Source organism: Dendrobates tinctorius, unplaced genomic scaffold (assembly GCF_039654945.1).
Source record: "Dendrobates tinctorius isolate UK_male_01 unplaced genomic scaffold, ASM3965494v1 ptg000019l, whole genome shotgun sequence".
In the NCBI taxonomy this organism is placed as follows: Eukaryota; Metazoa; Chordata; class Amphibia; order Anura; family Dendrobatidae; genus Dendrobates; species Dendrobates tinctorius.
This window is the reverse complement of record NW_027361687.1, coordinates 23,948,491-23,959,894: the sequence shown is the minus strand read 5'-3', so window position 1 is coordinate 23,959,894 and position 11,404 is coordinate 23,948,491. Positions and strand designations below refer to the sequence as shown.

Sequence of the window (11,404 nt, the reverse complement as noted above, 5' to 3'; positions counted from 1 at the left end):
CCAAAGAACTGTCTGAGGACTTGAGAAACCAAATTGTGAGGAAGCATGAGCAATCTCAAGGCTAAAAGTCCATCTCCAAAGACCTGAATGTTCCTGTGTCTACCGTGCGCAGTGTCATCAAGAAGTTTAAAGCCCATGGCACTGTGGCTAACCTCCCTAGATGTGGACGGAAAAGAAAAATTGACAAGAGATTTCAACGCAAGATTGTGCGGATGTTGGATAAAGAACCTCGACTAACATCCAAACAAGTTCAAGCTGCCCTGCAGTCCGAGGGTACAACAGTGTCAACCCGTACTATCCGTCGGCGTCCGAATGAAAAGGGACTGTATGGTAGGAGACCCAGGAAGACCCCACTTCTTACCCCAAGACATAAAAAAGCCAGGCTGGAGTTTGCCAAAACTTACCTGAAAAAGCCTAAAACGTTTTGGAAGAATGTTCTCTGGTCAGATGAGACAAAAGTAGAGCTTTTTGGGCAAAGGCATCAACATAGAGTTTACAGGAGAAAAAAAGAGGCATTAAAAGAAAAAAGCACGGTCCCTACAGTCAAACATGGCGGAGGTTCCCTGATGTTCTGGGGTTGCTTTGCTGCCTCTGGCACTGGACTGCTTGACCGTGTGCATGGCTTATTATGAAGTCTGAAGACTACCAACAAATTTTGCAGCATAATGTAGGGCCCAGTGTGAGAAAGCTGGGTCTCCCTCAGAGGTCATGGGTCTTCCAGCAGGACAATGACCCAAAACACACTTCAAAAAGCACTAGAAAATGGCTTGAGAGAAAGCACTGGAGACTTCTAAGGTGGCCAGCAATGAGTCCAGACCTGAATCCCATAGAACACCCGTGGAGAGATCTAAAAATGGCAGTTTGGAGAAGGCACCCTTCAAATATGAGGGACCTGGAGCAGTTTGCCAAAGAAGAATGGTCTAAAATTCCAGCAGAGCATTGTAAGAAACTCATTGATGGTTACTGGAAGCGGTTGGTCACAGTTATTTTGGCTAAAGGTTGTGCAACCAAGTATTAGGCTGAGGGTGCAAATACTTTTGTCTGGCCCATTTTTGGAGTTTTGTGTGAAATAATCAATGTTTTGCTTCATTCTCTTTTGTGTTTTTTTTCATTTAAGACAAATTAAATGAAGATAATACCAAAGAATTTGTGTTTGCAATCATTTTCAGGAAGAAACTGAGTATTATCTGACAGAATTGCAGGGGTGTCAATACTTTTGGCCACAACTGTAGCCTCACGGTTAACTTCAGTGTCAGACCTCGGCTCTGATCACTGCTGTTAGAGGCAGATGATGGCGCTTTAGCACAGCCAACACCTTCTAGGAATGATGCAGGCTCAGCTCCTGATTCTGCATCAAAGTTAGGAACTCTACAATGGAAGGAACAAATATGTACAGTGTCAGAAGGGGATTATGGGCCAAATTATTAAAATATTTGCTGAAAGCAAAATGAAGCTCTTTAAGACGGGAAGAAATCCTACAAGTCTTTTACGTTTAGTATAGTGCAAATTACTAGTCATCATTGTAAATGAAACTTTACCAATCTCAAGGCTTTTTTGTTCTCCCCAGGTAGGTGTCACTGGGAAGGTTGTGGGCATTGAGCATATTGAACAACTTGTCCTTGACGCTCTTCAAAATGTCCAGCAAGATGACCCTGAGTTACTGAGCACTGGACGTATCAAGTTTGTAGGCAAGTCACTTGTTTGGCTGGGAAATAGCAATATAATGTGTATAAAAAACTTAATTTTTGGGACCACGTTTTTGGATACATACAAAATTAGCAAAGGCATCAGATAAGCCCCTAGCCCAGTTTAGAGCAGTGCGGATTTGTTTAGATTGATATTTATTTTTTTTACTTTTAATCTTGTTCACCCACCCAAACTCCCATCAAGCGAGAGAATGAAGACTTTGAAGCTATACACAACCATAACTTAAAGAATAACGATCATTTTAATTTTCACTTCTTAAAGGGAACCTGTTATGTCATTTTTAGCATGTAAACTGTCCCCAGTGCGTAGTTAGTAATGCAATGTGCTCCCTAACATTTATTTTTTATTTAAAACGGCGCTGTAATCATGTGCAAAAAGCACTTTATATTGTTAGATCATATCTGCGCATGTAGTCATAGTGGTGTGCTTCATTTCGTTCAGTCACGGTTGGCCCTGCCCACGCAATTTGATGTTCCCGGGGTTGCGATGACATCACTCGGAATCTGCTTTGAAATCCCGCGCTTGCGCAGTGTGTATTGTGGCGTCGCGCTTGCACAGTGTCGAGCATCAACCTGTGCATGCGCACTGAAACTGTGTGCATGACCGAGCTTCACTGACTGTCGACGCATGCGCATACTGTCAGTGAAGCTGGGTACTATACACAACTTCAGTGCGTACATGCGGCTCCCTGCTCGTCACGGCGCACTTGTGGCTACTTGATACACTTTGCGCAAGCACGGCTCCACGATGCACACTGTGCAAGCGTGGGATTTCAAAGCGGATTCGAGTGATGTCATCGCAACCCCGGGAACATCATTCAAATTGTGTGGGAGGCGCCAATTTGTGACTGAACGAAAAGCACACCCCTATGACTAAATGAGCAGGTACGATCTAACTACTATATATAAGGTGCTTTTTGCACATGATTACAGCTTTTTTTAATGAAAAAAAGCATGTTAGTGGAGCACATTGCATCATTAGCAAAGCACTGGGGGCAGTTTAACTGCTAAAAATGACATGACAGGTTCCCTTTTAAATCAATAGTACACATGAAAATAAGCCACTTTGTAATATATCTTATCAGAGAAATTAACTTATTTTCTCCTAGACGGAGCATTCATTCTCAGTTCATGGGTAAAATCTGTAGTCCATGAAGACAGATTTTTCCATTGCTGAGAAAGAAGATGGCAGTTGGTGCTTATAAAGTTCTATGGATGGGAAGGAGCTAAAGGCTGACAGACATTCTACACCAAGTTCTATAGAACTTTATGAGCACCATCTGTCATCTCCTCTTAAGTAATACAATAATCTTTATTCAATGAAGACACCTTTTGCCCTTGAATTGACAATTTTCAGAGTGAAAGATCAGTACAGGAGGAGAAAAGGGAATTTTTCTCAAAATATATTACAGCGTTTCTTATTTTGACTTATGCTATTGATTTATGGGGGGGGTGAAAACTGAGCTTTAAATCTTGAAGGAGCAAACTTCACAATGTTGCCCAGTCTGCCTTCTATGCCTGAGTTGTAAATCCAGTATCGGTTACTCTGTTAAAACATTTTAGCCATTCTCTCACTGTCACACGTTTTTGTCACCAGGTTTTTTCTGCACCATCTGAGAACAGCATAAAACCCTAACTACAGTGCTAGGTCCCTTACTGGGCTCCTTGCTGTAGTTCTGATAAAACTGTTCTGCCTGCTGCAGCTCGGCTAGTTCTCTCAGTGATGAGCTCTTGCTATGTAGTCCTCAGTATTCCTGAGCTCAGGCTGTATGTTCTTCCACCATTGATTGGAAGCTTTCTGTCCATGCAGTGTAGGCAGATGGTTGTCAATCAATGACGCAGGAGGGTTAGGCAGAGCTTATCATTTAGAGAACTAGCAGAGCTGCAGCAGATAAAACTATTATCAAAACTACAGCAAGAAGCCTAGTAAGTGACACGGCCCTAGAATCAGTTTATGTTCCTACTTCATCCTGCTTTCGGATGGGGCATCAAATATGGGAGTGCTTCTTGTAGTAGTGGAGATGCATAAATGGAGAAATTCAAATTGCTTTCCCCTTGATACCATAGCTTTGTCATCATGAAATCTGGTTGACTGACTGTTTTATGTTGAGTCTTTCTTTATGATGGTTAATGTTTATGTCCTTTGTTTGTGCAGTTGGTGATGGCAGGCTTGGGTATCCCGAGGAAGGCCCTTATGATGCAATCCATGTTGGGGCAGCAGCTGCAACAGTACCCCAGGAGGTAAGTGAATAATCGGATCTCAATGCCTCTGCTTGCCTGCCCCTGCTTGCCAGAATCATTCCACTGTTAGCCACACTAGAACTGATATTTAGAGTTAACATTTCTGGATCTTTAATGTTCCTTTCTAAAAGACAGAAAAGAAGCCAGTCTGATCCCTCAGACATTTAAAAAATGTAACGGGGCTAACAAACTAATAATCTGTCAGGGGAATCGAGGTCTTTTCAAACAGGTGATGGGATAGTTATGCTGTGTCTTGTTAAAGGCGTTTTTTTTTTGTTTTCAGAAAACCTCTGTCCCCCAGATGCAGCTTGTTCTGAAAAGAAAACCAACTATGCTTTTCTCCTTCGCCTCATTGGGGGACAGAGACTGTGGGTGTATGCTTCTGCCGCTAGGAGGCTGACACTCAGTGAAAAAAAAGGTTAGCTCCTCCTCCGCAGTATACACCCTTGCCCGTTTTTTGCTTAGTGTCCATGGAGGCACACGTCTGGTTTTTCTCCAGACCTTTTCTTCATCTTTTTCCCATGAAGATGTGACAGGGGCAACGGATCCTATTGAAAGGGTCCGATTTCCCCAAACCAACAACGGGTGAGCACGTGAGAGTGTCGCCTCCACGTATCCTCTCCCACGACGTGGGACACAATGCCGGACTTAGCCCTGACCACCCCTAGGTATTGAAACCATGGGCTGTACAGAGGCACAAGACTAGTCCGTGCGGCCCCCACTGCTCCACCAATGCTCAGACTGCGGTGCTGCAGGGTGGCGGACGGTCCCTCTCCTCACCCCCTGAAGGGGTTAGATGGAGCTAGGGTGCCTGCACCGTCCTGTTTTTTTGTCAAAGACCTCCTCACCTACCTGCGCTGCAGGCGGAAGAGGATCATCGGAGAGAGGGTCTGGGAGGGCTCCTGGAAGTCTTTGGGCTGGAGCCCACAGCGCTAGCCATGCAGAGGATACGTCAGGCAGCAACCTGGAACGCCGCACTGGTCAGTAGCGCCATACCGGCCAACCCCCCCCCCCCCGGTCAGGTAGGGGGAAAAATTGAGGCTTCGGCCGGAGCTAGGCCGCGGCCGTAAGTCCTGCCCCCGGGACAGCACGTCACTTCCACCCGCCCTGCACTGGGCGACGATAGAAATCGAGGCCCCGGCTTCGGGGCGCGGCTAGGCCGCAAAGCGGAAGTACCGCCCCTAGGCCCGTTATCACAGGCTGGCACGCACCACAGATGTCGGCGCGCGATTTGAAGGAAGATCCACGTCGGGTGGGGGGCGCAGGACTGGGGTAAGTGCCCGAGAGGCCACGCTACAGGGAAAAACGATGTGCTACCTCCTCCCCATAGACCCAGCAGCGGACAGATACAGCATGTAAGAGAAGGAAAAGACGCACACGTTCTTTTATGCTGCATGCATCTCTTGTCGGGCTGCGTTTCCGCGGGCGCAGAGCAAGCGTTTATGCAAAGCCTGCAATTCCGAACGCGCCCAGGAGCCCTCCCCTGCAACCGCGACCAATGTGTCAAATCCCCCGGAGTGGGCCCGATCACTGTCAAAATCCATGGCGTCGCTTACGAGAGCAATAGTCCCTTCAAGCCCCAGATAAGGGCAGGGACTATGGCTCGCTGTCTTTAGAAGGAACCTCCACCTCACTAGAGCCTCCGGCCTGCAGGGGCCGCTCTCACACCAGGCAAACCCAGAGGAAACGAATCCACACGTGTCGCCCAGTCCATCCGGTACCTTGGCATCTGTAAGCTCTGCTTCTCGCTCCGCGTCACCAGTGGTTGATAGCGAGCAGACCTCGGATTGCGACTCAGATGAGCCCCTTGACCTGGATACTCCAGGGTCACGTGAAACAGTGGTCAGCCTCATAGAAGCCGTCAATCAGACCCTGGGGATTGAGAATGATCCCGCAGCGGCTACGGGGCATAAGGTGGCATTTAAGCGAGTGAAGCGCCAGTACAGAATTTTTTCCTCACCCTGAGTTTGAGGACATAATGCAGCGGAATAGAGAACGTCCAGTCTGGCGTTTCATGGGTCAAAAGGCACTCGAAACAAGGTATCCGTTTGCTCTGGACCTCCGTAAAAAATGGATGGAATCCCCGATAGTGGATCCGCCGGTTTCACGCCTGGCCACTAAGACCCTGTTATCTGTCTCTAGTGTTTCCTTGATTAAGGATCCCACGGACCGCCTTATTGAGAGCTTAGCTCGGTCAGTATATGAGGCGTCAGGGTCTGCACTCGCTCCCTCGTTCGCAGCTACTTGAATAGCTAAGGCCATGATATCATGGTCAGAAACATTAAACAAGATCGCACAGGAACAGGATCTACCTGCAGAGATTTCGGAGGTCGCAGGTCAGATGGCGATGGCCGGAGACTATGTAATGCATCTTTGGATGCGGCCAGTTGTTCGGCGTTTACTGCCGCTAATGCAGTCTCTATCAGAAGAGCCCTGTGGTTGAGGACATGGCGAGCCGATTCTACTTCTAAGAAGTCCTTGACTTCACTGCCTTATCAGTGCGGCCGCCTATTTGGGGAAAAGTTGGACCAACTTATCGCCGACTCCACAGGAGGAAAGAGCGGGTTTCTCCCTCAACAAAAGGTCAAACCGCTTTTTCGTCACCCTTTTCAGGCACGTTTTCGGGCCTTTCGCAACCCCGGGTGGACTACAGGGCCTAATTCCGCCGCCTCAGGTTGCCCCAACCAGGATAGGGAGCGGCAGGTCTCGTATAGAGCCAAGCCATTGGGGAGAATGCGTGCTCAACAGGCCAGATCGAGAGGATCCAGATTCCAAAGATCATCAGCCAAATGACTTGAGGCCATTACCAGATGACACCAGCAGGGTGGGTGGCCGCCTACTCTGGTTTCATCACGTGTGGGCCAACGTCGCTCACGACGCATGGGTAGAAGAATTGGTGTACTCAGGTTACAAAATACAATTTGTCAGATGCCCTCCAAGACTGTTTTTTCTTTCCCGGCTTCCCAGGGTAGATGCCCAGGCAAGGGCTCTATTGGGAGCCATCAAATCGCTCCAGCACAACGGAGTCATTATTCCAGTGCCGGAACACGGAAGAGCTCAGGGATTCTATTCCAACCTCTTTGCGGTTCCCAAAAAGGACGGGTTGGTCAGGCCTGTGTTGGACCTGAAGCTTCTGAACAGATTCGTCAGGATCAGACCTTTTCGGATGGAGTCTCTCCGTTCAGTCATATCTGCCATGGAGCAGGGAGAATACTTGGCCTCAATAGACATCCAAGATGCATATCTGCAATTCCCATTTTTCCTCCTCATCAGAGGTTCCTACGCTTCGCCATCAACGATCAACATTTTCAGTTCGTAGCGCTACCCTTCGGGCTAGCCACGGCTCCCAGAGTGTTCACAAAGGTTATGGCAGTTGTCATGGCCATACTGCATTCTTGAGGCATAGTCGTCTTGCCTTATCTGGATGACCTCTTGGTCAAAGGCCCTTCAATATGGGCATGCGAGGAAAATGTCAGCATCACGCTGGATACTCTTGCCCGCTTAGGGTGGTTGGTCAATGCGAAGAAGTCATCCCTTGTGCCAGCTCAGAAGATCTCCTCCTTCTTGGGAATGATCTTCGACACTTGCCGAGGGTTGGTGATTCTCCCTCAGGTAAAGGTACTGGCTCTCCGGCAGGGAGTCCGGGCACTTCGCCAACCAGTCCCTCATACTATCCGATCTGGGATGAGGATTCTAGGAAAAATGGTGGCAGCAATGGAAGCGATACCTTTCGCCCAGTTCCATCTTCGCCCCCTGCAGCACGCCCTCCTGTCAGCTTGGGACAAGAACCCTTTCACGCTCGATCGGCAGTGTCGTCTGTCCTCTCAGGTCAGACAGTCTCTTGGATGTTGGATAACCAGTTCCTCTCTGACCCAGAGGAAACCATTTCCCCCATACCATTGGCTGGTGGTGACAACCGACGCCAGTCTCCTTGGCTGGGGAGCGGTGTTTCACCACCACACAACCCTGGGACGGTGGTCGCCACAGGAGGCACGCCTCCCGATCAATTTATTGGAGGTACGAGCAATTCGGCTGGCACTCCAGAAGTTTCATCACCTCCTAGCAGGCCGCCCTATCTGAATTCAATCGGACGCCACGGCGGTGGCTTGCATAAATCACCAAGGGGGCACTCGCAGCAGAGCAACCATGCGCGAAGTAGGGCATGTTCTTCAGTGGGCCGAAGCAAACCACTCGTTGATTTCAGCAGTTCACATCCCGGGCGTGGAAAACTGGGCAGCAGACTTTCTCAGCCGGGAGGGTCTTGCATCCGCAGAGTGGTCTCTGCATCCCCAAGTCTTCCAGCAGATTTGTCAGCGGTGGGGAACACCGGATGTGGACCTGATGGCTTCCAGAGTGAACGCCAAGGTGCCCACATGTCGCTCGGGCCAGGGACCCGCAGGCAATCACGGTGGATGCATTGGTTCTGCCATGGAACCAGTTTCGCCTCCCGTATCTCTTTCCCCCGCTGCCACTACTTCCGAGAGTCGTCAAGAAGATCAAGACGGAAGGTGTGCCGGCAATCCTGCTGGCCCTAGATTGGCCCCATCGAGCGTGGTACACAGATCTAATGCTGCTGCTCGCCGACGTCCCTTGGCGTCTACCAGAGCGCCCAGATCTACTTTCTCAAGGGCCAATTTGCCACTCGAACTCAGGGGCCCTGTGTTTGACAGCGTGGCCGTTGAATCTTGGATTCTAACCCAGGCAGGGTTCGGGAGCAAGGTGGTCGCTACAATGATTAGCGCCCGGAAGCCTGCTTCAGCACGAATTTACCACCACACCTGGAAGGTGTTCTTCGCTTGGTGTCGAGGCCGTGGTGTTTCTCCGCTGAGATTCTCAATCCCCAACATCTTGGCTTTTCTCCAGTCGGGCCTAGACTCTGGCTTGGCCCCGAGTTCCCTCAGGAGGCAAATATCGGCCTTATCCGTTTTGTTCCAGCGCAGAATTGCTACCAGTTTGCAGGTGAAGACTTTTATCCAGGGAGTCTCCCATTTGGTACCTCCCTATAGGGCGCCTATGGACGCCTGGGACCTTAACCTGGTACTAAGTGTTCTGCAGGAAGCTCCATTTGAACCACTGCAAGATGTGTCGTTGAGGTACATTTCCTGGAAAGTGGTGTTCCTGGTGGCCATCACTTCTATCAGGCGGGTCTCAGAGCTGGCGCCCTATCCTGCCGAGCTCCGTTCCTCACTTTCCATAAGGATAAGGTGGTGGTCAGACCAGCCCCTCCTTTTCTCCCGAAGGTCGTGTCCTCATTTCACATTAATGAGGATGTTGTCTTGCCTTCTTTTTGTCCAGCACCGTGTGGAAAAGGCTCTTCACACGTTAGACCTGGTAAGAGCCCTCCGGAGGTACATGTCGAGGACGGCGCCCTTTCGTCAGACGGACACGCTGTTCGTGCTCCCCGAAGGGCGCAGGAAGGGACTCGCTGCTTCAAAATCGACCATAGCCAGATGGATTCGTTTGACTATTCAGGAGTCCTACCTCATTAGAGGCACACCGATTCCAGCAGGGATCGGAGCCCACTCTACTCGGGCTGTGGGCGCGCCTCTTGGGCGCTTCGGCATCAAGCTTCGCTGGAACAGGTTTGCAAGGCAGCAGCCTGGTCCAGCCTGCACACATTTGCCAAACATTACAATATCCATACTCAGGCCTCTGCGGATACGAGCCTGGGTAGAAGGATTCTCCAAGCAGCGGTGGCGCACCTTTAAACAAGAGGTGCATGTAGCTTGGATCGGTGAGTCAATCTCCAACCCAGGGACTGCTTTTGGACGTCCCACAGTCTGTGTCCCCCAATGAGGCGAAGGAGAAACATGGATTTTTGTGAGAACTCACCGTAAAATCCTTTTCTCCGAGACGCTCATTGGGGGACATAGCACCCACCCTATTAGCCAGTTGGCTCTTGATTTGTTGAAATTAATATATGTTTACATATTTGATATAGGGGTGGTGTTTTTCGTTGGACATGTTGTACCTGTATTAAGGATGATTTTGTTGTCCTCCTACTGCTTTGGCACCAAACTGTTTTCTGCCCGCAATAGGGGCGAGGGTGTATACTGTGGAGGAGCTAGCCTCTTCTTTTTTTTTTTTTTTTTTTTTCCCCTTCTGCCTCCTAGCGGCAGAAGCATACACCCACAGTCTCTGTGTCCCCCAATGAGCGTCTCGGACAAAAGGATATTACGATGAGTTCTCAAAATAATCCATGTTTCTCACCTTTCCCAGATTCAGGCCACACTGCTGTTCCCAATTTATATTTGTCTGAAACAATCAGTGAGCTCAGTCTCTCCGAGTTGATGGCGATGACATTAGGGCTACAGACAATAACAGACACTGAGAGCAGCGGCTGGGGACTGTTAGATCCCGTTTTTTTAGGGGGGGAGGGTTGACAGTGCTTTTCAAAAACCTCTAATTATTTGCCATTGTTTTCTTTCCTCTTGAGCAGCTTCTGAATCAGCTGAAGCCAGGAGGAAGACTGATCCTACCTGTGGGACCTGAAGGCGGAAGTCAAGTTCTTGAGCAGTATGATAAAGATAGTGCCGGGATTATCACAAAAGTCCGCCTAATGGGTGTCATGTACGTCCCACTGACAGACAAAAAAAGGCAATGGCCAAAGTAAGAACAACTTGGGATCTTCATCAATAACTTATGGAGGTGTGGTATGTTTTGAAGGACAAGAACATGTTTTTCTTCCAGCAAGTTAACAATCTACTCCAAGGGGTGGATGTAAAAGTTTTCATCTTGGCAACTGTAAAGGTTTATTCCCAACATTCGGAGTTATCGCTACAGATCCAAGAATTGGGCTCTGAAATGACTGCTTCAAATGGAGCACAACAAATAGTAGGAGAGTAGGGGTGGTAGTGTGCGCTGCCCATGTTGGACTCCAGAAATGAAGGACTGTAGGGAAACTTTACCAAGCAGTTTATTCTGTGTTTCGAAGTTGGACCAACTTTATCAGTATACTGTGGTTCTCCTGATGAAGTTGGTCTAACTTCGAAACACATAGAGAATATTTCGCTTGGTTAAATTTCGCTATCATCCTTGATTTCTTGAGTCCAACATCGGCAGCACAAACTACCTTTCCTACTGTTTCTTGCACACAACGGATTTGACGTCTGGAAGGTGCAGCTGAATTACTTGATTCCTCAGTTGTGGGTGAAACAACCCTGGAAGGTGAGCAGTTCCTTCTCCCACACAGTGATGTTCCTCCCTAGGTTAAGACCCTATTGCACATGGTGTTTCTTTTTCCTCAATAGAGAGGAGGCTCAGGTGCATGGCTTCCTTGTGGGGGTGTTAGAGCTCAGTTCCAGTGATCGGTGGGAGTTCCGGTGGACAGGTGATACCTTTTTGATTGTTGGGAATAACCATTTAAGAAAAGGGTCTTTATTGTGCTCTATAACATTTTGTTCCAAAACAAGCATGTTTTGCCCTGGAACCATATACAGTTAGGTCCATATATATTT

General features: G+C 48.7%; 1 protein-coding gene across 7 annotated transcripts in view; it reads left to right on the top strand.

The window, feature by feature from the left end:
• LOC141082783 (protein-L-isoaspartate(D-aspartate) O-methyltransferase-like) overlaps nt 1-11,404 on the top strand; it is a 76,835-nt gene that overhangs the window by 40,818 nt on the left and 24,613 nt on the right. For 5 of the 7 annotated variants that reach the window (XM_073566712.1, XM_073566705.1, XM_073566706.1 and 2 more), the window contains 3 exons: nt 1,568-1,688; nt 3,862-3,947; nt 10,387-10,556. In XM_073566712.1, the coding sequence (XP_073422813.1) occupies nt 1,568-1,688; nt 3,862-3,947; nt 10,387-10,556 (377 nt within the window). Of the gene's footprint in view, nt 1-1,567; nt 1,689-3,861; nt 3,948-10,386; nt 10,601-11,404 lie in introns of all 7 variants that reach the window. The other 2 variants (XM_073566709.1, XM_073566707.1) reach the window with 2 other exon arrangements.